The 24,145-nt window shown below is 40.0% G+C and overlaps 2 protein-coding genes across 5 annotated transcripts in view; one reads left to right on the top strand and one right to left on the bottom strand.

Moving 5' to 3' along the window:
- Nucleotides 1-2,353, bottom strand: part of LOC134345709 (echinoderm microtubule-associated protein-like 5) — a 188,807-nt gene extending 186,454 nt beyond the window's left edge. For all 3 annotated transcript variants that reach the window (XR_010017752.1, XM_063046827.1, XM_063046813.1), the window contains exon 1: nt 1,946-2,353. Coding sequence is in view for 2 of the 3 variants with exons in the window: in XM_063046827.1 (XP_062902897.1) it covers nt 1,946-2,142 (197 nt within the window). In the remaining variant the exon portion in view is untranslated. The remainder of the gene's footprint in view (nt 1-1,945) is intronic.
- A 215-nt stretch (nt 2,354-2,568) lies between these two features.
- ttc8 (tetratricopeptide repeat domain 8) overlaps nt 2,569-24,145 on the top strand; it is a 37,923-nt gene continuing 16,346 nt past the window's right edge. Inside the window, exons 1-5 of one of the 2 annotated variants that reach the window (XM_063062131.1) lie at nt 2,569-3,133; nt 3,469-3,563; nt 3,643-3,901; nt 17,341-17,350; nt 22,666-22,786. In XM_063062131.1, the coding sequence (XP_062918201.1) occupies nt 3,765-3,901; nt 17,341-17,350; nt 22,666-22,786 (268 nt within the window). In that variant the 5' untranslated portion in view covers nt 2,569-3,133; nt 3,469-3,563; nt 3,643-3,764. The remainder of the gene's footprint in view (nt 3,134-3,468; nt 3,564-3,642; nt 3,902-17,340; nt 17,351-22,665; nt 22,787-24,145) is intronic. The other variant, XM_063061959.1, reaches the window with a different exon arrangement.

The raw sequence follows: 24,145 nt of genomic DNA, 5'->3' as shown, positions 1-24,145 counted from the left end.
CCATTTAATTCTTAGATAAGAATTAGATTTAATTGAATATTTACTTTGCAGTTTAACAATTATCTGCTTATATTTTAGGCAATTCTTATACGTGTACACAAGTTTAATATGCCTCAAGTGGTCATACAAAATATAATTCTGCAAAGCTCTGGAAGCTTCTTTATCCTGCAGTATTGAATAAGTGCTATTTCATTAGTTAGTTCTCATCTATGATTTGAATGAAATTGTTCTCATCTCTATTGTTACAAAACAGCCAAACACAAAGCACTGTCAGTTTAATCTTTTTAAGTCCTTAAATCTTAACTTTCTCTTCACTAATGGATCTCCAGCACGGTCAACTTTCCGGTTCTATCAGCTCTTGATAAAATGATTATGAAGCAGCAAGTTTTATGCTTCTTGCCTAACTTCTAAAAGAACCTTGGATCAAAACATTCTTTTGGATTCCCCACAGCAGAAACATTTTCTATGCCTACCTTATCCAATCCTCATAATTAACCAGTATTAAGGTGGCAATTGGTTTGACAGGCATTTGCAAAGGGGTGGGGCAATAATAGACGTAGAACTTTCAAAAAAAATTCAAAATTAATGGCAGAACCAAGTTCAAAAAGGTAGGCTAGGTATCAAGGTGATTTGGTGATTTCATCCTCTTCAAGCTTCAATTACATAATTCAGTATGGCATTTATATCCTTCAGATAAAATTACACCCTTGTAATTTACCTGTCTTTAGCCTGCCCGTTCATATCCATGCCATCTGTTTCTTATGCCCAAAATTAATTTAATAAATTAAGCCAGGATGTACTAATACTGATTAGATAGTTTGCCTGGAAGTTCATACTTTTATACAATTATAATAAGAAATAGATTTTCAATGATACTCAAAACATCACAAACATTATTCATCATCTATCCAAAATTTTTTTTCCAGAAACGATTTGAACGGATAAACCCTTCACAGTAAATGGCAGTCCATCTGTTGTTTATGATTCAACCTTTATAATTGGGATTCCGAACCAACCTTTCACACAAAGATATCCACGCACCACAGAATTTAAAAGAAAAATCCGATCAATTATACATGTCGTAAATTTTCTGTCTAACCACACTACAGCTTCAGGAGGAAATGCAGTACACTCATTTATTAAACAAAGGTTTGGGTTCCGCGGTTCGGGTTCTGAAACGCTCCAGTAATACAAACCACCCGCATGTATAAAACAGCATCACCTGATGTTCAGCTAACAGCTTGCGTTAAAGCAAAGGTTTTCTTTACTATTGGTTACCGTTCCAGTGAAGGTTTTCTTTAACTTAATGATTTCAATTCCACATGTTTAAAATAAACTCTCGCTATCCATAGACATAAAAATGTTACAAAATACATACACGCTAGAGCTTAAATATAGGTTCTAATCACTTGAAACACCCAGCAATAAGTTTGAATGTTTTATAGGCCTTACGATAATCTTCATTTGCAATATGGACCAAACTATTCAATCGATTGCGATGTTCTCATTTTGTTTCAATAATTGCAGCGAATAATCGCAAAACTGTGCCCTTTTAATTTGTATAACTTCATTCAAATTAGTTGTATTTATGCGGAATGGGGGAAATCCAAATAAAATATTTCAGCTGACATTAAATTACACCGTGCCTTTATTAAAGACTTCTTTCCGATCACTTTCATAAGATTAAGGAGGAAGCGGAGTATTAACATTCTGTTTGGTTTCAAATACGAGTCAACTTGAATTCTGAGCGTGTATGAAGCGTTATTTTTTTTGCCGAAAGTAACTTGCCAGATTTAGACTCAAGGGCGCATTTCACCTACCAATACATACAACCAAATAACGGGAACCGGGAGCAACCAGCGCGCATTATCAAGATAAACGACATTTATTTAATAAGAGATTGACCTCGGTGTTTAACTGTAATTTTAAAATAAAAGTAAAATACCTGATTACATCATCGTTATGACCCAGAAAGAATTTTTGTTTATGCTCCCGTGTGTTATAAACCACCCCAACACCTGCAACGAAATAAACGATTTCCTTGGAAGCAGTATAGTAGAGGTTGTTTCGGCACTGGTGTCCCCGGTAGCCGTAGACCCACTCCAGCCGTAGATGACAATTGGGTGCCGCTCCATCGGCCATATCGGGCACCTCCCACTCCCAAAGCAAAGCGCTGTCCTCAACTCGGCACACGATGATCTCCTCTTCCCAACCTTGGCCGTCCTCTCTCCTTCCCTCGCTCGCAGTCTGCACCGAGCTGACTACAGCGGTATTCAACAGCTGTCATGCATTTCTTCCCCACGCCCGCAAACACCGAGAGCCGCGTGCCGCCAGCCCTCCGTCCAACACAACTACAAACCCCCGGCGTCCACAGGTGAGCGAACCGCTTTAACACCTCCACCCTCCGCGCCTGCGCGCCCGCCTGGGCCGGCCCACACGGAGGCTCAGCGCCCGTCAGACGGACGTCGCTCTTGACCAATGGGGACTTGAACCGTTGTGTCAATCATCCTTGACATCATGCATTCGGCTGCGTGTGTCGCTTGCCATTCGTAAAGTAAGGCGGGAGGTTGTAGGAAATAGGATTTGACTATTAGCACAGCGTTTAACTTATGATATGGCAATCATTATGGATCTTGAAATCTGAAGCTAAGTGAGAAAATTCCGAAAATCGAAAGTAGCCTGTTGGACTATAATATTTCGGAGAAAAGGTCGACTTTTGATATTTATAGCCTAGTTCAGGCTAAGGGAACGTCGACTCTCGATTCATTTCCATAGATGCTGCCTGACTTGCTGAGTTCCTACAGCATTTTGTATGTGTGTTGCATTGGATTTCCAGCACCTGCAGACTTTCTCGTGTTCAGGGTGTTAATGCCGTTTCCTCTGGAGTCAATTTCTTTAATGTTTTCACCGTTCCCATTTCAGATTTCTAGTTTGACTTTGCTATTTTTGCCTTTTGTTGTCATTAGCTGTTGAAGAATCTGTTTAACATTTTAAAAGCTTACAATTTGCATTCGTGCATTTGAACCCAGAAGTAATATTTCTACATCCAGTCCTGAAGAAGGGTCGCGGCTTGAAACGTCAACTGTTTATTCATTTCCAAAGATGTTACCTAATCTGCTGAGTTCCTTCAGAGGTGTGTGTGTGTGTGTGTGGACTTCCAGCATATGCAAAACTTATAACATACATGATTTATTTTCTTTCGTTGCTAAAACATCATATTAACCCTAAATTACCACAAAATACTGTATATTGGAAAAGAACACGGTGATGCTGAAAGATAGTTCCTCCGGTCGTTATATAACCATGGCTATTTATAAAACGTATCTTAACATTGATGCTTGAAAGTAATATTACTTGAACAATTGTGCTACTAATCGATAATATTACATTTTTGTTGATATTTATTTTAAAATACATCGTGCAAATGTGTACAGCTTAGGTTAATGAATGATCATTGTTTCTTGACAGGATGATTGGCAGCAAACAAAAGCAGTTGAAGGTCGTAAGCATGGCTATGTTTCTTTTGTTGCCAACGACTGAGATATAATTATGAAGCAAAAGGGGTAAGTTATCGCGTGATTTATCACGATGACCATATTTTCTCACGAATGGCACTGCACTTACTCTTTGCTTGTTTGTCAGGCGGTTGCGGGGACACCATGGCAGCTGTGAAGACCCAAGGATGCGTTGCTGGGAGTGACGGCAGGAACGCACCGGCCGCCATTCGGTCCCGCTGTCTGAGGTAGCGATTCTGTCGGATTAAGATGGGTTTGGATATGGATCCCATGTTCTTGGCCTGGAGTTATTTCAGGAGGCGGAAGTTCCAGTTGTGCGCTGATATCTGTACGCAGCTCCTGGAGGAAAACGCGTATGACCAGGTAGAGAGAGACCACCGTTTGTTGTGATTCAGGATTGCTTTATAATTCACAGCAAAGAATATTTTCTGTTTCTGTAATCGATATTTCGAAAATTGCGCGCAAGTACAGCTGATCGATTAACATTCAGGAATGTCAAGTGTTTCCTGCGTAGTAATTATTTGAAATACAACGATATGTCGTTTTATACAAGAATCTCAGAACTTTTTACAGACGTCTCCTTACAAATGGACGATCAGACTATAAATTTCTATCCTTCATTCGCCTTCTAAGTAGTATACACACTACCGTTGTTCTGTTAAGTAACACGTATCAATTGTCACTTATGAAGCGGTCATGTTATGCTTACACGGTGCTGCTGTTCCTTTGCGAAGTAACGATAACATCCTCAAATCAAAAATTATCTAATTTAAACTGGGTTAGTTACTAATTTAAACATTATACTTTGTGCAAGTAATTATTTTGTTAAAGGTCAGTTACTCAAATTTTATAACTTTTAGAAATCAATTATTTCTCCAATTTATTCCTTTGTATGTTTAATTCTCACTTGTACTATGTTGTATTTCATAAGTTATTAAAATGTTTTTCTTAATAAATCACTTAATGTAAGTATACAGTCATTACATGGCAATTGGTTAGGGTAATGAATGGAATGACTTGAATTTTATTCCTCTGCTGAACTTGAAAGTCATGGAATTGTTGAGTATTGTCAATTCAATGCCTAATTTCTGAATAAAGAGGCAATCTTGAAAAGATGAAAATATGTTTTAATTTATTTATTCACAGGCTGTTGGCATTTCTTGAAAAGGACAAAACAAAGAGAAAATGCTTATTTCTAATTGCCCTGAACTGGGTGATTTGCCATGCCTTTTTACAGGCAGTTAACTATATTGACTATGAACTTTGGAAGTATAGTTTTTAGGTTAAGGCTGTGTTATTTTCAGTTTATAGACAGGGCAATGTTTTTAAAAGTCAGACTAAATCTACAATAAATTGATTTGTTAAAGTAGATATAGTTGGCTAATTTCATATAACATTGTTGAAGAACAGTAATTGGTATCTAATCAAAGCATTTTTTTTACTAAAAATAAACTTCAGATCCTGGAAGATTGAGCAAAAAGGAGAAAAATTCTACAACACTCACCAGAAAAGAACAATGTTATGATTAAGGTTATTGACTTGAAGCATTGAAATATCACTCAGGTTGGAGGAACAAACCTTGTATTCCATCTGGGTATCCTCCAACCGGATGGCATGAACATCAATTTTTAGAACTTATGGTAAAGACCCTCCCCCCTTCACCATTCCCCATCTCCTTTTCCCTCTCTCACTTTATCTCCTTGCCCACCCATCGCCTCCCTCTGGTGCTCCTTCTCCCTTTCCTTTCTTCCATGGCCTTCTATTGTCTCCTATCGGACACTCCCTTCTCCAGCCCTGTATCTCTTTCACCAATCACCTTCCCAGCTCTTATCTTTATCCCTCCTCCCCCCCAGTTTCGCCTATCACCTTTTGTTTCTCTTCTTCCCCCCCCCCACTCCCCCAACCTTTTCAATCTACTCACCTTCTTTTTCTCCATTCCTGCCGAAAGGTCTCGGCCCAAAACATTGACTTACTTTTTTTTTCCATAGATGCTGCCTGGCCTCCTGAGTTCCTCCAGCGTTTTGTGTGTTGTTGGATTCGTAGTGTTCCTGGCATTTTCTCTATAGAATTGGTGGGAAATGTTCTTCTAGAGCACCATGATGTTTTAGATACCTTGATAAAGTTGGCATAAGAATTCTGGAAAATCATTTGGTATATTGTGTTCAGGAGAATTTCCTGATAATATCTCATAAGAAAATGGGAATATTGGATTATTTCAATGTATTGAGACAGGGTTAATTCATAATCTCATAGTCAGTGATCCTTTGGAATGGGAATGATGGAGAAGTAATTGGTGGTTTAATAGAATGGTACAGTGAGCTTTAGGGTAACACGCTGAAGTTGGAAATTGGAGTTCTAAACTAATTTCAGATTTCAGAGGTATGAGGAATAATTTAGCTAAAGGAGATTAGAGAAATTAGATTTTAAACACTCACCATTGTAGACCATTGACATCTTTCAACAGTGTTTTTTTTAAAAGGGAAGAGAAAATTTGTGGCATCTTTTGTAGCAGGATACCCAAAAGGGGTTCAAGGAAAAATAATCTCAGGGTTGTACGTGGTGACATGTATGTACTCTGATAATAAATTTTACTTTGACTTTTGACTGATTTTTGAATTGTTAGGGAACAAATTTAGCACCAATTTGTACAGAAAGGTATCAGGCCACATCTCTCAGGAAGCTGAAAGCTTGTTCGGAGTGTTGGGCTGTGGTGGTTTCTAAATGAGTGAAATAGAGGAAGGAAAAGAAATTAAGAAATTAAAAGATGGGATTCTTGAGCTTGGTGGCTTGGCAGCAGAAGACATAGCCACTTCTTTTGAAGTGTTGCATGAAGATAAGAAATGGGAGTAGGATTACAGGTAATTCCCCAATGAGCATGAAGTAACAGTGTGGAAATTGGAAGAGATGCAGGGGAATAGTGGAGTTATGTTTAATAAGGGGTTAATGAAACAAATAAAGTGATTGTTGAGTGGAAAATGAGCTTTAAGAAATTACTGGAAGGAAGTCTGGGCTTCAACCTCACAAAGAACCATTTGGGAGTTACCTTTGAGAAATGTTAGGTAGTAAAAGAAAATCTAGAATATTACATGGATGTAGGTATCAGCAATACAACAATAGTAAAGTTTCTATATAATGAAAGGTTTAGGGCTGATGTTAGGAAGTTTGACTCATAGTGCCTATAAAAAAGTATTCACCTTCCTTGGAAGTTTTCATGCTTTATTGTTTTACAACATTGAATCACAGTGGATTTAATTTGGCTTTTTTTGACACTGATCAACAGAAAATTATCTTTGGTGTCAAAGGGAAAACAAATTTCTACAAATTGGTATAAATTTATGACAATTATTAAACACAAAATGATTGATAGCATAATTACTTGCCCCCTTCAAGTCAGTATTTAGTAGATGCACCTTTGGCAGCAATTACAGCCTTGAGTCTGTGTGGATAGGTCTCTATCAGCTTTGCATATCTGGACACTGCAAATTTTCCCCATTCCTCTTTATGAATCTGCTCGAGCTCTGTCAGATTGCATGGGGATCGTGAGTGAACAGCCCTTTTCAAGTCCAGCCACAAATTCTCAATTGGATTGAGATCTGGGCTCTGACTTGGACATTCCAGGACATTAAATTTGTTTTTAAGCTATTCTGGTGTAGGTTTGGCTTTATGCTTGGCGTCGTTGTTTGGCTGATAAACAAATCTTCTCCCAAGTTGCAGTTCTCTTGCAGACTGTATCAGGGTTTCCTCCAGGATCTCTCTGTATTTTGCTGTATTCATTTTACCCTCTACCTTCACAAGTCTTCCAGGGCCTGCTGCAGTGAAGCATCCCCATAGCATGATTGAGCCACCACTTTGCTTTATGGTAGGTATGTTTTTTTTTAAATGGTGTGCAATGTTTGGCTTATGCCAAACATAGCATTTACTCTGATGGCCAAAAAGCTCAATTTTGGTTTCATCAGAGCATAGAACCTTCTTCCAGCTGACTTCAAAGTCTCCCACATGCCTTCTGGCAAACTCTAGCTGAGATTTCATGTGAGTTGTTTTTTTCTACAGTACCTTTCTCTTTGCCACTCTCCTATAAAGCTGTGATTGGTGAAGCACCCAGGCAACTGTTGCATGCACAGTCCTTCCCATTTCAGCCACTGAATCTTGGTGGCCTCCCTCACTAGTCCTCCTCTTGCACAGTCACTCAGTTTTTGAGGGTGGCCTGCTCTAGGCAAACTTACAGCTGTGCCATATTCTTTCCATTTCTTGATGATTGACTTAACTGTACTCCAAGGGATATTCAGTAACTTGGATATTTTCTTGTATCCTTTGATTGTGCTTTTCAATAACCTTTTCACAGATTTGCTTGGAATGTTCTTTTGTCTTCATGGTGTAGTTTTTGCCAGGATACTGACTCACCAGCAGTTGGACCCTCCAGATACAGGTGTGGTTTTACTACATTCAATTGAAACACCTTGACTGCACACAGGTCTCCAAAAACAGATCTCCATTTAACTAATTATGTGACTTCTAAAACCATTTGGCTGCACCGGTGATGATTTGGGGTGTCATATTAAAGGGGATGAATACTTATGCGATCAATTATTTTGTGCTTTATATTTGTAATTAACTTAAGTCACTTTGTCGGGATCTGTTTTCACGTTGACGCGATAGTGTCTTTTTCCGCTGATCAGTGTTTTAAAAAAAAATTAAATCAGTGGTGATTCAATTATGTACAACAATAAAACATGAAAACTACCGGCGGGGGGGGTGAATACTTTTTATAGGAACTGTAATTTGATAATAAATTTGCTTTGAACTTTAAAAGAGGTATGCACAGACATGGTGGACCAAAAGGTCTTAACTCTACAACTCTAGCATTTATAGAGAGAATACTGCAAGAAAACTAAAATTTTAAACTAATCCCAAAATTATTGATAAATGTTACAAAACAGATATATCTTTATTCTCATGACATAGCAATTAATACTGTTTGTTGAAATATCTGAAAATAATTTATGAAAATTATTATGGGGATGAATACTTACGCAATTGATTACTTTGTTTTGTATATGTAATTCATTTAGGTCACTTTATAGAGATCTGTTTTCACTTTGACACAGAAATCTTTTTCTGTTGATCAGTGTTAAAAAAGTCAAATTAAATCCATGAAAATTACCGGGGGGGGGGTGAAATACTTTTGAAAGGCACTATACAGACAGTATATGTCATCATATACAACCCTGAGATTCATTTTCTTGCAGGCATTCAGAATCAATACAAAGAAACACTATAGAATCAATGAAAGACTGCACCCAACAAGACGGACAAACACCAATGTGCAAAAGATTACAAACTGTAAATACAAAGAGAGCAATAAATATTGAGAATATTGACGAGTCATTGAAAGTGAATCCAAAGATTGTGGGAACAGTTCAGTGACGGGGTGCATGAAGGTCAGTGAAATCTTGCCCACTGTTTCAAGAGCCTGATGGTTGACAGGTAATAACTGTTACTGAACCTGAAACTGTGGGTCTTGAGGCTTCTGTACCCCCTTCTTGGTGACAGCAGCAATAAGGCCTGGAAGGTGGGACTTCTTGAAGACAGATGTTGCTTTCCTGCAATTGTGCTCCATGTAGAGGTGCTCAATGGTGGGGAGGGCTTTATCCATGATGGACTGGGTAATATCCACTATTATTTGTCTGTATTTCTATTTAGGGGCATTCGTGTATCCAAACCAGGCTGTGATACAACCAGTCAATATGCTTCTCACCACACATTATATAATTTTGTTGAAGTTTTTACTTTTTTAATGAGGTCCTAACCTAATCATGGGACAATTTACAAATTAACCTACCAACCGCTAGGTCTTTGGATTATGAGAGAAAACTGGAGCACCCTGAGGAAACCCTTGCGGTCACAGGGAGAATGTACAAAAATTCCTTACAGGCAGTGGCTGGAGTTGAACCTGGGTCACTGGTACAGTAAAGCGGTGTGCTACCATAATGCCACCGTGCCAAATGACATATCAAATCTTAGCAAACTTCTAAGAAAGCAGAGGTGCTGCCATGCTTTCCTTGTAATGACACTTAGGTGCTGGTTGCAGGACAGATCCTCAAAAACTGAGGAATTTGAAGTTTCTGATCCTCCAATGATGACTGGCTCATAGACCTCTGGTTTCCTCCTCCTGTAGTCAATAATCAGATCCTTGGTCTTGCCGATCTATCACCACCTTTGATTCGGCCAACGAAAGCGGTGTTGTCAGCAAACTTAAATATGGCATTGGAGCTGTGCTTAGCTTCAAAGTCATAAGTATAAACTGAGGAGAACAGGGGCTAAGCACACAGCCTTATGGTGCACCTGCGCTGATGGTAATTGCGGAGGAAGTTTTGTTGCTAACCTGAACCAACTGGTCAAGGATCCAGTTGCACAAGAAGGTGTTGAGGCCTTGGTCTTGGAGCTTATATATTCGTTTTGGAGAAATGATGGTATTGAATACTGAGCTGCAGTTAATGAGGAGCACACTGATGTATGCATCTTCACTCTCCAGATGTTCTAGGTTTGAGTAAAGAGCCAATGAAATGGCATCTGCAGTTGACCTGTTGTGACAGTCAGCAAATTGAAACAGATCCAAGTTGTTTCACAGGCAGAAGTTAATGTGTTTCATCATTATCCTCTCAAAGCACTTAATCACAATGGATGCAAGTGCTACTGAATGACAGTCATTGAGACAGGTTACCACATTCTTTTTAGGCACCCTTATAATTGAAACTTGCTTGAAGCAGATGGGTATCCCAGGCGGCCAAAGTGAAAGGTTAAAGATAACAGTAAACACTCCCGCCAGTTGATTAGTACAGGTCTTTAGGACTCAGCCAGGTACCAAATCTGGGCAGGATACTTTCCATAGAATTATAGGAAAGTACAGTGCAGAACCAGGCCCTTTGGCCCATCTAGTCCATTCTGAACCATTTTGCCCACTCCCATCAACCAGCACAGGGACCGTAGCCCTCCATTCCCTACTATCTAAACTTCTGTTTAATGTTGAAGTCGAGCTTGCATGCACCGCTTGTGCTAGCAGCTCGTTCCATACTCTCACAACCCTCTGAGTAAAGAAGTTTCCCTTCGTGTTTCCCTTAAACATTTTTTCTTTCACCCTTAACTCATGGCCTCTGGTTGGAGTCCCACCCAACTTCAGTAGAAAAAGCCTGCTTGCATTTACCCTATCTATACCCCTCATAATTTTGTATACCTCTATCAAATGTCCTCTCAATCTTCTACGGTTCAAGGAATAAAGACCTAACCTATTCAATCTTTCCTTATAACTCCAGACCTAGCAACATCTTTGTAAATTTTCTCTGTACTCCTTCAACCTTATTTACATCTTTCCTGGAGGTAGGAGGCCAGAACTGCACACAATACTCCAAATTAGGACTCACCAGTGTTTTGTACAACTTCAGCATAACATTCCATCTCCTATAAAGTGATTTATGAAGGCCAATGTACCAAATGCTTTCTTTGCGACTCCATTTACCAGTGATGCCACTTTCAATAAGTTATGGACCAGATCCCTTTGTTCTACCACACTCCTCAGTGACCTACCGTTCACTCTGTAAGACCTATCCTGGTTGGTCCTACCAAAGTGCATCACCTCACACTTGTCTGCATTAAATTCCATCTGCCATTTTTCCAGCTGGACTAGATCCTGCTGCAATCTATGATAGCATTCCTCACCATCCACTACACCCCCATCTCAGTATCATCTGCAAATTTGCTGATCCAGTTAACCACATTATCATCCAGATCATCGATATAGATGACAAACAACAACAGACCCAACACCGATTTCTGCGGCACGCCACTGGTTACAGGCCTCCAGTTGGAGAGGCAACCATCTACTACTACTTTCTGGCCTCTCCCACAAAGCGAATTTCTAGACCAATTTATTAACTCATCTTGAATACTGAGTGACTGAACCTTCTTGACCAACCTCCCATGTGGGACCTTGTCAAGTGCCTTACTAAAGGCTATGTAGATAACATCCACTGCCTTGCCTTCATCAACTTTCCTGATAACTTACTCGAATACTGGACAGGATTAGTTAGACATGACCTACCAGGCACGAAGCCATGCTGACTATCCTTAATCAGTCCATGTCTATCCAAATACTTATATATCCGGTCTCTCAGAATACCTTCCAATAACTTTCCCACTACTGATGTCAGGCTCACCAGCAGATAATTTCTTGAGAACAACATTGGCTATCCTCCAATCCTCTGGTACCTCACCTGTCGCTATGGAGAAATTAAGTATCTCTGCTAGGGCCCTGGCAATTTGTCTCCCGCAGGGTCCGAGGGAACACCTTGTCAGTCCCTGGGGATTTATCCACCCTTATTTGCTTCAGAACAGCAAACACCACCACCTCTGTAATCCGTATAGGGTCCATGAAGATGATGCCTCACGTCTATAGACTGTGTCCATCTCTTAAATAAATAAAGATGCAAAAAATTTATTTAAAATCTCCCCCATCTCTTTTGGCTCTGCACATAGATTATCTTTCTGATCTTCCAGAGGATCAATTTTGTCTCTTGCAATCCTCTTGCTCTTAATATCTGTAGAATCCCTTAGGATACTCCTTCACCTTGTCTGCTAGGGCAACCTCATGCCTTCTTTTAGACCTCCCAATGTTCTCTTGCATTTCTTATACTCTATAAGCACCCCATTTGTTCCTATAGTTTCTGTGCACCTCCTTTGTTTTCTTAACCAGGACCTCAATACCGCTTGAAAATGAAGGTTCCCTACACCTGTTTTCTTTACTTTTTATTCTGACAGGCATTTATTAGCTTTGTATTCTCAAAATTTCACTTTTGAAGGCCTCCCACTTTCCAAGTACACTTTTGCCAGAAAAGAGCCACTCAGAATCCACACTTGCCAGATCCTTTCTGATGCCCTCAAAATTGGCCTTTCTCCAATTTAGAATCTCAACCCATGGACCAGACCTATCTTTTTGCATACCTCCTTTGATTAATGGCATTGTGATCATGAGAGGGATCCTCATAGAGGGATCAGAAGTGGAGAGAGTGAGCAGCTTCAAGTTCCTGGGTGTCAAGATCTCTGAGGATCTAATCTGGTCCCAACATATTGATGTAGTTATAAAGAAGGCAAGACAGCAGCTATACTTTATTAGGAGTTTGAAGAGATTAAGCATGTCAACAAATACACTCAAAAACTTTTATAGTTGTACTGTGGAGAGCATTTTGACAGGCTGCATCACTGTCTGGTGTGGAGGGGCTACAGTACAGGACCGAAAGAAGCTGCGGAAGGTTGTAAATCTAGTCAGCTCCATCTTGAGCACTAGCCGACAAAGAACCCAGGACGTCTTCAGGGAGCGGTTTTTCAGAAAGACAGTGTCCATTATTAAGGACCTCCAGCACCCAGAGCATTCCCTTTTCTCACAGTTACCATCAGGAAGCAGGTACGAAAGCCTGAAGGCACACACTCAGCGATTCAGGAACAGCTTCTTCCCCCCTGCCATCTGATTGCTAAATGGACATTGAAGTTTTGAACACTACCTCACTTTTTTTTTATATACCGTATTACTGTTTTTGCACATTTTTTATTCTATTCAACATATGTAATTGATTTACTTGTTTGTTTATTATTATTTTTTATTTTATTTTTTTCTCTCTGCTAGATTATGTATTGCATTGAACTGCTGCTGCTAAGTTAACAAATTTCATGTCACATGCCATGATAATAAAGCTGATTCTGATTCTGAGATGCAAAGTGTTCCCCTACGCAAACCTCTGTCACTTGCTCTGTCTCATTCCCTAATAGTAGATCAAGTATCGCACAGTCTCATGTTGGGACTTCTATATACTGATTAAGGAAACTTTCCCGAATATATTTGACAAATTCTATACTATCTAGTCCTTTTACAGTTTGAGAGTCCCAGTCAATATGTGGAAAGTTAAAATCACCTACCATAACAACCTTATGCTTCTTGCAGCTGTCTGTGATCTCTCTGCAAATTTGTTCCTCTAAATCCCTCGGACTGTTGGGTGGTCTGTAATATAGCCCCGTTAACATGGTCATACCTTTCTTATTTCTCAGTTCCACCCATAACACCTCAATAGACGAGTTCTCCAGTCTGTCCTGACTGAGCACTGCTGTGACATTTTCCCTGACTATTAATGCCACCCTTCCTCCTTTAGTCCCTCCCACTCTGTTGCATCTGAACCCCGGAATATTGAGCTGCTGGTCCTCCCCCTCCTGCAACCAAGGTCTTACTAATGGCTACAATCTCATAATTCCAGGTGTTGATCTATGCCTGAGCTCATCTGCCTTTTCTGTGATACTTCTTGCATTGAAATATATTCACGTCAGGACATTAGTTACACCTTGATCAACTTTTTGGTTCCTGTCTGTGGTCTTAACAACATCTGTCCACAACCTCTCAACCTCCCATTCCCCTTGCAACTCTAGTTTTAACAAGACCCACCTTCACTGGAAGAGGATCCAATGGTCCAAAAATCTTACGCCCTACCTCTTACACCAATTCCTTAGCCATGTGTTAAGTTGTATAATCTTCCTATTTCTGGCTCACTAGCAAGTGACACAATTGGCAATTCTGAGGTCACAACTCTGGAGGTCCTGCCCTTTGACTTAGCACCTAACTCCCTGAACTCCCCTCGCAGAACCTCGTCACTCATCCTACCCATGTCATTGGCACCTACGTGGACTATGACTCTGTTCACCCTCTCACTTATGAATACTGAGGACTCAATCTGAGATGTCCTGGACCCTGGCGCCCGGGAGACAACATACCATCCGGGAATCTTGTTCTTGTCTACAGACCTGCCTTTCTGTTCCCCTAACTAACGAATCCTGCATCACCACAGCTCGACTCTTCTCCCACCTTCTCTTCTGAATCGTAATGTCAGACTCAGGTGCCAGAGACTTGACTGCTGTGATTTTCCTCTGCTGGGTCGTCCTGCCATCTCCCACCCACCTCCCCTCCGTCACAACAGCATCCAAAGTGATATACCTGTTGTTGAGGGGATAGCCACAGGGGTATTCTGCACTGGCTCCTTAATCCCTTTCCCCTTGCTGACTGTCACCCAGCTTCCTGTATCCTGCAGCTTGGGTGTAGCTACCTCTCTATCCAGTGGCAAATGAGAAAATCTGCCGATGTTGGAAATCCAAGCAACACACACAAAATGCTGGAGGATCTCAGCAGGCCAGGCAGCATCTATGGAGAAATGTTCAGTCAATGTTTCGGGCCGAGTGGTGCTAGGAAGTTTTTGAACCCTGTCGAATTTTCTCTATTTTTCCATAGAAATGACCTAAAATGTGATCAGATCTTCATATAAGTCCTAAAACTAGATGAAGAGAATCCAATTAAATAAATAACACAAAAACATAATACTTGTGCATTTTTTCATTGAGAAATATTACATGTATTTTTTGGAAAAAGTATGTGGACCTTTGCTTTCAGTAACTGGTGTGACACCGCCCCCCCCTGCCCCCCCCCCACAGTACAGCAATAACTAACTAAATGTCCAAATGTTTTCCTTAACTGTTGATCAGTCCTGCACGTCGGCTTGGAGGAATTTTAGGCCATTCCTCCTTACAAAACTGCTTCAACTGTGGGATGTCAGTGGGCTCCCTTGCATGAACTGCTTGCTTCAGGTCCTTCCACAACATTCCTATAGGGCTAAGGTCAGGACCTTGATGTAGCCGTTCCAAGACATGAATTTTCTTCTTTTTTATCCATTCTATTGATATACTCTTGTCTTTCAGATCATTGTCTTGTTGCATTAGCCAACTCCTATTAAGCTTCAGCTGACAGACTACTACCCTGACATTCTCCAGTAAAATGACTTGATACAATTTTGAATTCATTGTTCCCTGGACAATTGCAAGCTGTTCAGGCCCTGAGGAAGCAAAGCAGCCCCAAACCATGATGCTCCTTCCACCATGCTTCACAGTTGGGATGAGGTTTTGGTGTTAGTGTGCGGTGCCCTTTTTCTTCCAAACATAACAATATATATTTGTCTCATCTGTCCATAGAACATTGTCCCAGAAGCATTGTAGAACATCCAGGTGGTTTTTTAGAAACTTGAGACATGCAGCAGTGTCAACAGGGACACTGGAGGTTTCCCTGCCTTCCCATTTCACACAAGAGCAGCATTCCACTATCCTGCCTGGTCCCTCTATTGTTCTAACTGAGCAAGTATAAAGAAAGAAGAACAATAAATTGTGGGGAAGGGAGGAGGTTGAACCTTATACCTACAGCTTTTTTTGCATTCTCCTACTGAAACCTGAAGAGCTGAAGCCTCAAAATCCGCACTCTAGCTCTGACCACTCCAACAATGGCCGCTCCACTTGCCCTGTCTTTCTTTAATCTGTTCTTGCCAATCAATCCCAAACATTGCTCAAAGCTCCATTGGTTAATGCTGTGAATTGCTGCCTTTTCTACTCAATTGTCTTCTCAGGCTTCAGATCTTTCTGATTGAGCTCTGTTCGAAGCTCACCCTTATTTGTTCACCCTCCTGAAGGAAACTCATACCTTGGCCTCAGAAACTGAAATGATATGGTCATCAGGGGATGTGGGGGTTCATGAAGGTGCCTCTGTGTTTTGATGGTCAAAGCGAGCATTAAATGGATTGAACTCATCTGGGAACAAAACCTTGTCATCACCTGTGTTGCTTGGTTTCACTTTGTAGGAGGTGATAGCATTCAAGCCCTGCCACAGCTGTCGTGCATCATTCAGTGCTCAAATTGTCACTTCATATATGAGATGGCTTTCTGGAGATTGTACCTGGACCACTTGTATCTTACTTGGTCACCAGACCAGAACACCATTGACCTGGCCGCCAGCAGATTATGGATCTCATTGTTCATCAGGAGTCATGGTCCTCTAAGGAACACACTGAATGATTTTGTGGAGAGACGATCATCCGAACATCCTTTAGTGAGTGAAGTTTGGTTTGGATTGCCACTTTCCATATAAAATGGCTTTCCAGAGGTCATACCTGGACTTCCTGTGTTTATTTGGTCGCCAGATCTGAATGCCACTAATCTGGTCCTCAGCAGATTGTGGATCTCATAGTTCATCATGGTTGAGGAAGACTGAATGATTTTGTGGGATCACACTCATCTACGACTGTTTTTATAAAGTCTGTGAGAGCTGTGGCATATTCGTACAGATTCTCTGAGTCCTTGAACAAAGCCCAGTCCACCAATTCAAAGCAATCCCATAGTTGTTCTTCTGCCTACTGCAACCACCCCTTTGTTGTCCTTACCTCTGGAGTCTTGCTTTTTTAGCTTCTGCCTGTATGCAGGTAGGAGGAGGACAACCAGGTGATCAGATTTTCTGAAATGCAGTCTAGGAATTGAATGGTAGGCATTTGTAATTGTAGCATTACAGTCCTTGAGTGGTTCAGGTTGTGTTACAGGTGACACTTTGATGATAACTGGGTGGAGGTTTCTTCAAACAAGCCTGATTGAAGTCCTCAGCATTGATTTAAATGGCATTGGAGCAGGTCGTTTTTGTTTGCTGATCGCCATACTCAATACATTGAGTGCTTGTTTAACATTGGCCTTTAGTGATAAGTAAACTGTGGTCAGGATCACGGAGGAAAACTCTCTTGATAAGTAGAATGGTTGGCATTTAATCTTTAGATGTTCCATGTCAGGGGAACAAGAGTGTGACAGACTGCTGTGTCTGAGCATCACAAAGAGTTTATAAAGAAATACAGACCCCAGCTTTTGCCTTCTCCGATTCAGCAGTCTGCTCTGTCCAGTAAATTGAAAAGCCCTCTGGTATGATAATCATATCCAGGGTGTCTGAGGTTAGCCTTGTCTCTGTGAAATCATATGCACTGATGCCATTTGCTGTCAAGCATTCTACTAAGTATCTTCAAGTTGATAAATGTCATTTTTGGGATTTTCAATAATTCTGAAATGTTTTGTCGAGCATACCTGTTCCATCTGCCATAAGTGGAACTTCCTGGTGGCCAAACATGTTAATTCCAATTGCAACATGTCGCCCCATGGACTCCTCTTGTGACAAGATGAGGCCTCCTTCAGGGCGGTGGAGCAACACCTTATATTCTGTCTGAGTAGGCTCCAACCTGATGGCATGAATATTGATTTCTCCCTCTAGTTAAAAAAAATTCCACCCCCTTCCTCTATTCCGCATTCTGACCTTGTACCTCTTCTCACCTGCCTATCACTTTCCCCTGGGTGGGTCCTCTCCTCCTTCCCTTTCTCCTATGGTCCACTCTGCTCTCCTATCAGATTCCTTCTTCTCTAGACCTTGACCTTTCCCACCCAACTGGCTTCACCTATCATCTTCCAACTATTCTTCCCCTCCCCCCACTTTTTATTCTAGCATCTTTCTCCTTCTCAGTCCTGAAGAAGAGTCTCGGTATATACATTTGCAACTCCTTGCTCGAAACTAGAATATACTCCAGCCGTTGGTTGGTGATAATGTGAGACTTTGGCCATGTGGTCCTTATGTATCTTAGAGAGATTTTTACGTTAATCAATGTCACCCTTAGGTCCTTTTGCTCATGTATTCAGCTTTATTGTGTTATAAAAATGTAGTTTTGGGAAATTCGTTGACAGCCTTAAGGTAGCATTCTGCGTCCTTGTCATTATTAAGCTATTTAGAACAATGGCAAGTATATTCATAATGCCTCCCCATCTATTTACTTCAATAGATGATTGTTGCAATATGAACAAATAACAAGCATGAAATTGTCAGTTGGTCTTTTGAGCCTCTTCACATGATCATAATTCAATATGGAATAATACAGTACAGGACAGGCCCTATGGCTCATGATGGTGTGCCAAAGTAATTCAACCAATGACTTCGCATTAATCTAATCCCTCTTACCTGTACATTGACCATATCCTTCCCTTCTCTGCATGTTCACGTGTCTATCAAGAGTTTCTTAAATATTTCTGTCTGCCTCTCATATCACCACTCCTGGCAGTGCATTCCAGGTCCCCACTTCTCTGTGTTTTAAAAACATCACATCTCCTTTGTACTTCCCCCCCCCCCCCGCCCTTACAAATGTATGTCCTCTAATATCAGACATTCCTGTCCTAGGAAAAAGATACTGGCAGTTTATCTATGCCCCTATAAGCTACTATCAAATCTCCTTTTGACCTCTGCTGCTCTAGAGAAATAGGCCCAGCATGTCCAATCTCTGCTCATAGCATGTGCCCAGCAAACCACACAACATCCTGCTCAACCACTTCTGCCACCCTCTCCAAAGTCATATCCTTCCTATAATGAGGTAACCAGAATTGAACACAGTACTCTAAATGTGGTGTAACCATTAAAGTACATCTGCCACTTATCTGCCGATATTTGCAGCTGATACATCTGTCACTGTATTCTTTGGCAATCATCCATGTAACTCACAATGCTACAATGTTGTGTTATCTACAGATTTACTCACCAACTCTGCAAACCTCTATCCAGAATAAAAAACCTCTCACCACTACCCTCTTGTATGGGTAAGATCCCATGAGTATCTTATAACAATCATAACCTGCTACTAGGCGCAATAACTTGCGGGCAAGGCAAAAAATACTAATTAGTGGTTTTCAATATTCTATGAGGAAAAGATATTGAATTTTCATCTCGTATGATAATTGATTGTGCTGTATTATAACAGTTCTACGTAATATTTAAAGTGATATTTGTTGAATTTCTTTTTCATGCTTGCCAAGGAAAGTGAAATTAAAACCATTCTAACTGAGGTAAAAATAAATCTCACAAAACTAGATTCCCCAACATCCTTTCCCACATTTTTCCTTCGTCCTGTAGCTATGAAATCCTTGCAAAATAAAAATCTTTTGGTTTGGAAATAATAAGTGATTCTGAAAGTCAGTTAAGTATACACTTGATGAATAATAGTGGACAAGCTCAAGCATTGCTCATTGAGGAAGGTTTTCTTTGAAGTAAAAGATTTTTGGTTTTGTTTTGAAAATGTTTTGCACTGCATCCAACTTATTTCCTGGCCATTTCTGACCCCGTTTTGCACCATTCTTTAATGTGCTTGACCTCCGGTCAAGATGGCACCAGTGAACGACAATTCTTCGGACAACATCTTCTGGATAGCCAACCTCTTCGATTCTTCCACTTTCTGTATGTCTTCTGCTTGTTTTTTTTTTGACTGGATTGTGTTAATGCCATGTACCTGTGATGTGCAGTTTGAAATTCGATCGAATGATCTAGTGCTCTGCTGTGGCTGGAGAGCTGCCTCGTGGAGAAGACCAGAGACGGGGACCTGAAAAGTATTGAGGCCACGAGCTAACTCATGGAAAAGACCAGAGACAGGACGTGGGGTCATGAATGACGACATCTCGAAGTGGCGAGGAAGATTGAAGCATTGAGGTGAATGCGGAGGAGGTCAGCAGTTGATCTGAACAGAGACCACGGGCTCAGTGGCTGGGTCGGCAGCATTTGCGTTCGGACCTGGCGTGGCAGTCGCTCTTCATGGAAGGACTGAGTTGGTGCAGCCACACTCCTTGAAAGCTGACAGAAAGATGTTTTCGATATTCTGAGATTTGTGTGATTAGTGATTTCCTTAAGTTTTCGGTGCTTTTCTTTCTTGTTGCTGATTGGCGGTGTGTGATATGTTACTTTTTATGCGAGGGATAAGTTGGGGATTTGGGGTCTGATTATCCTGTTGGTGTTTTTCTATGTGGGCGAATCTGTTCCTGTTTGTGAGATGGGGGCTGGGGGTTTTGATGCTATCGTTGCTGTTCTTTTCAGTGAGGACGGGGCTGAGAATTTGATGCTATTGCCGCTTTTATTTCGGTGAGGGAGCGGGCTGGGTTTTGATGTTATCGTCACTTAGGGAGGGGGTTGGGTCTTTGGGTTTTGTGGGTCTGGGCGATTCCTTAGTTTTTTTGTGCGAAGGAGGGGGGCAGTGGTATTAGGGTTTGCAAATTTTGTTTCTTTTTCTTTTTTGTGTTGGGGGAGGTGATGGCTTTTCTTTTCAACAATTCCCATGGTTTTTCTGTATTTCATGGCTATCTGGAGAAGACGGATATCAGAGTTGTATTGTAAATGCATACTTTGCCAATAAAATAAACCTTTGAACCTTTTTTCCTTAACCAAAATTTACTTCAGTCAGCTGTTGTATTGATGCCATGGGAAATAAGTATTGAAGATTTAATAAGTATTATTGCTAGTTTTATTTAGTAAATGCATTGAGAAGAAGGCTTTCAAATGGTCCAGTGGAGGAAGGACTTATTGCACTCTCCTATGCAACAGCAAGAAATACCATACCTGTACTTTCACCTCTTCACTTGCCTCTATCCAGGGTCCCAAGCAGTTATTTCAAATGAGACAGCTATTGATAAAGACTTGTTCCAATTTACTGTGGTATACACAATGTTCACCAAGTGATCTTTTCTACATTTCAGAAGTAAAAAATAGATTGGGTTTTGAGTTTGGAAGGCTACAACATGCCCAAACAGTAAATGAAGTGCTTTAGCTTAATTATTTTGGGTCTCGTTTTAACACTGAGGGAGCTATAGAGAGATAGATTAGAGTGGGCTTGTAAATTAAAACAGCATTCAACTCTCTAACAACCCTCATCTTCTAGTTTTTATTTCAATTTTCTCCCAGTCTTTCTTTCTCTAAATACCTTTGTTGACCAGATATTCTCTAACGTTCATGAGAACCCTGACTTGCCCAAATATTCTGGTTTCTATTTTGTCCACCAATACATTTAACTCCATATTTTTCCAAATTTTCTTCCCGCTCTCAAGATGTTCATTCAAGCGGCTTGTGTATTTGCCTTGAAACCTCTTTACAGCCTCCTTTCTACTCTTAATCCCATTGAGTTTTTTCTTATCAAGAGCAAAATTGGAAAATATAACGACCTGCTCCTCAGTCAAATTGTTGATGCAGACTGTGAATAGCTGGGCCCTAAGCATCAACTCCTCCAGTTCTCCACTAATTACAGTCTGCCAACCTGAATAAGATTTGTTCATTGCTGGCTTGTTTTCTCTCCAATAATCAATTTGCAATTAATTTCAGAACAAAATCCCTAATTCTGTGTGTTTCTAACTATATTGGGTCCATAAAAGCCTTCTCAAGATTCAAATATAGCACTTCCATTGCTTTTCACTTATCTATTCTACTGGCTCATCCTCAAACAACTTGTACAGCAGTTCTTCATTCTTCAGTAACACCTGCTTTTATTATCAACATAATATCCAAAAAAGTGAGGTGTTATCTTATTTATGAAATCAGACACATAAAGAAATGTTCAATGTTAGAACCCCAAAGACCCTCCCAGCTCCCCGCTCCCACACATAAGCAGCAATAAAGCAACGACGCCCCTTCCCCACCAGCAAAAAAGCTTTGTTTCTGGACTACAAAGTATAGCAATCAGAGCCTCATTGTTTCTGTTATGTAGAAGCATTATGCAGAAGCTTCACCTATTCCCTCAATAATCAGGGGTTTGCTGTGAGAAAAATAGTGAGGCTGGCTGTGTATACTGATATTGGAGGATATCTGGCAGCAGTTTTTGAATATATGTGAAAAGATCAAAATTCATTTTTCCTTCACAGACTGTGGATTATTGTTATCTTTGAATCAGTGAATGACTAGAACTACTATATTTGCCCACTATTCTTGCTGTAAAACACTGACGGTGTTCTGATTTACTGAATAAAACATAACTGAAATTTTATTTGCATACTAAGCCATGATTCTAACATTTATAGCAGTGAATGTTTTGTGGAATCTCATTCCCTTAAAAATCTTAGAAGATATGGCTTTGGAAATATTCTGGAAGATTCTTTACAAGATTTCTGATTATCTTAATCAACATACTTGACATACTGGCTATAAAATGTTCTAAAAATGAAAACATGTTTACTTTCTGGTCTGCCATCTGTCTGATTGATTATTTGGACAATTTAGTTACATTCCAGTGGTTTCATGACACTGGTCCTTGCAGAAGGGACATGATTGGTTCTATGTCAGAGGTAGGTCATTCTTTTGCTGCTGATTAGGAAGTCTCTGGTCCCTTATCTGCTCCTCTGTCCTATACAAGCTTTGTTTCTCTAATTCCAATTTGATGTCAAGTTGTAATCATAATCCTGAAATGGATATTTATTTATTCTGTAGGCGGCATGGAGCTTGAAAACACGAGCCTTAACAGAGATGGTGTATGTGGATGAGGTAGACGTAGATCAAGAAGGAATAGCTGAAGTAATGCTGGATGATAATGCTATTGCACAAATTGCCCGTAAGTACTTCAGTAACCAGCTTAGCTGATAACTTTTTAAAACGTTCAATCAGATCTTAGGACTGAAACTTACAGATGGCAATATATAGGATATTTGGCAAGCAGTGAATCAGACTTAAACTCATTTAGAAGAAAAACAACAGATTAGCAAAATATGTAATCAATTTAAATGAAGTATAAGATGATTCTTTTGAGGTGAAATGAAAGGAGTGGGAGAGTACACACAATGGGGGAATTGAAAAGAAAGATAATGGAGGAACAGAACCCATCTGTAGATTTCTTTGAATGATGAACAAATCTATTTGAAAATCATTCTGGGCTTTCCTTGACACTGATTGTCATACAGAAATGTAATGCTGTGCTCAATTTTGAATTACTATTATATTGTAAAAACAACTTAAAACACCAAAGTACTGATCCCTAAGTCTGATTAGAGGTAAGCTACCACTATTTTGAAAGAAGATTGAAGCTTCTACTGAAGCAATTTTTTAAAAACATGTAAATAAGGGATTTTTTTTTGTTTAAACGTTATTGTGAGGACTTACCAATTTAAAATTGTTACTGAAAATGGGAAAAACAATGAGAAAATTCATTGGATAAAATTGCTGGACATGAAGTAATTTACCATAGGTAGTGTTTGATGTAGACCAATGCAATTCAGCTTATGAAAGTGCTGCAAGTTTTTCACAGTACATGTCCCTCATCCTACTGTAGCACATGACAGTAAACTCAATGACAATTTAATAGAGGAGCTAGAAGAATAAATAAGGAAACCTGTGTGGACCTTGTTGACGATCCCTCAACAGAGGGATTTATATGGGAAAAAATGTAAATATTTATCACGAAGCCGTGGAGTAAGTATGATAAAAGAATTGATATTGAATTGATCTGGCAAAGTTGTGAAGCAGACATGGGTGGGAAATGGATTGTTTAGCATTATATATTTTAAAAAAACATTTGCAATCTATTGCTTGACCACTTTACCTGGAGGGCATCATACACAGATGTCCCAACTTAGGTAGTCAAGTTTCTCAAATGGGATATGATACCTCTTTCTTTTACAGGTTAAGAATATTCATTGTTCATACTTTACTGCCTTTAACATATTTGCATTGGTTTGATGTATTTGTAATCAGTAATGTACTAAAATGAGAACCTCAGCAAGCCAGACACCATCTCTGAAGGGAAATGAAGAGTTGATGTTTTGGGCTGAGACCCTTCATCAAGACTTTGAGCATCTGCAGAATCTATTGAGTCTGTGTACAAAAGTCACCTTTTTTAATTTTGTCACTATGTATAAAGATGCAATTTACCTACAACAGCTGATGAAACAGTATTGGGATTTTTGAACTGATTTTT

The sequence above is a fragment of the Mobula hypostoma genome, chromosome 1 (assembly GCF_963921235.1).
Source record: "Mobula hypostoma chromosome 1, sMobHyp1.1, whole genome shotgun sequence".
Classification (NCBI taxonomy): Eukaryota; Metazoa; Chordata; class Chondrichthyes; order Myliobatiformes; family Myliobatidae; genus Mobula; species Mobula hypostoma.
The sequence above is the reverse complement of the archived record's forward strand: the minus strand, read 5'-3'. Positions and strand labels throughout refer to the sequence as shown.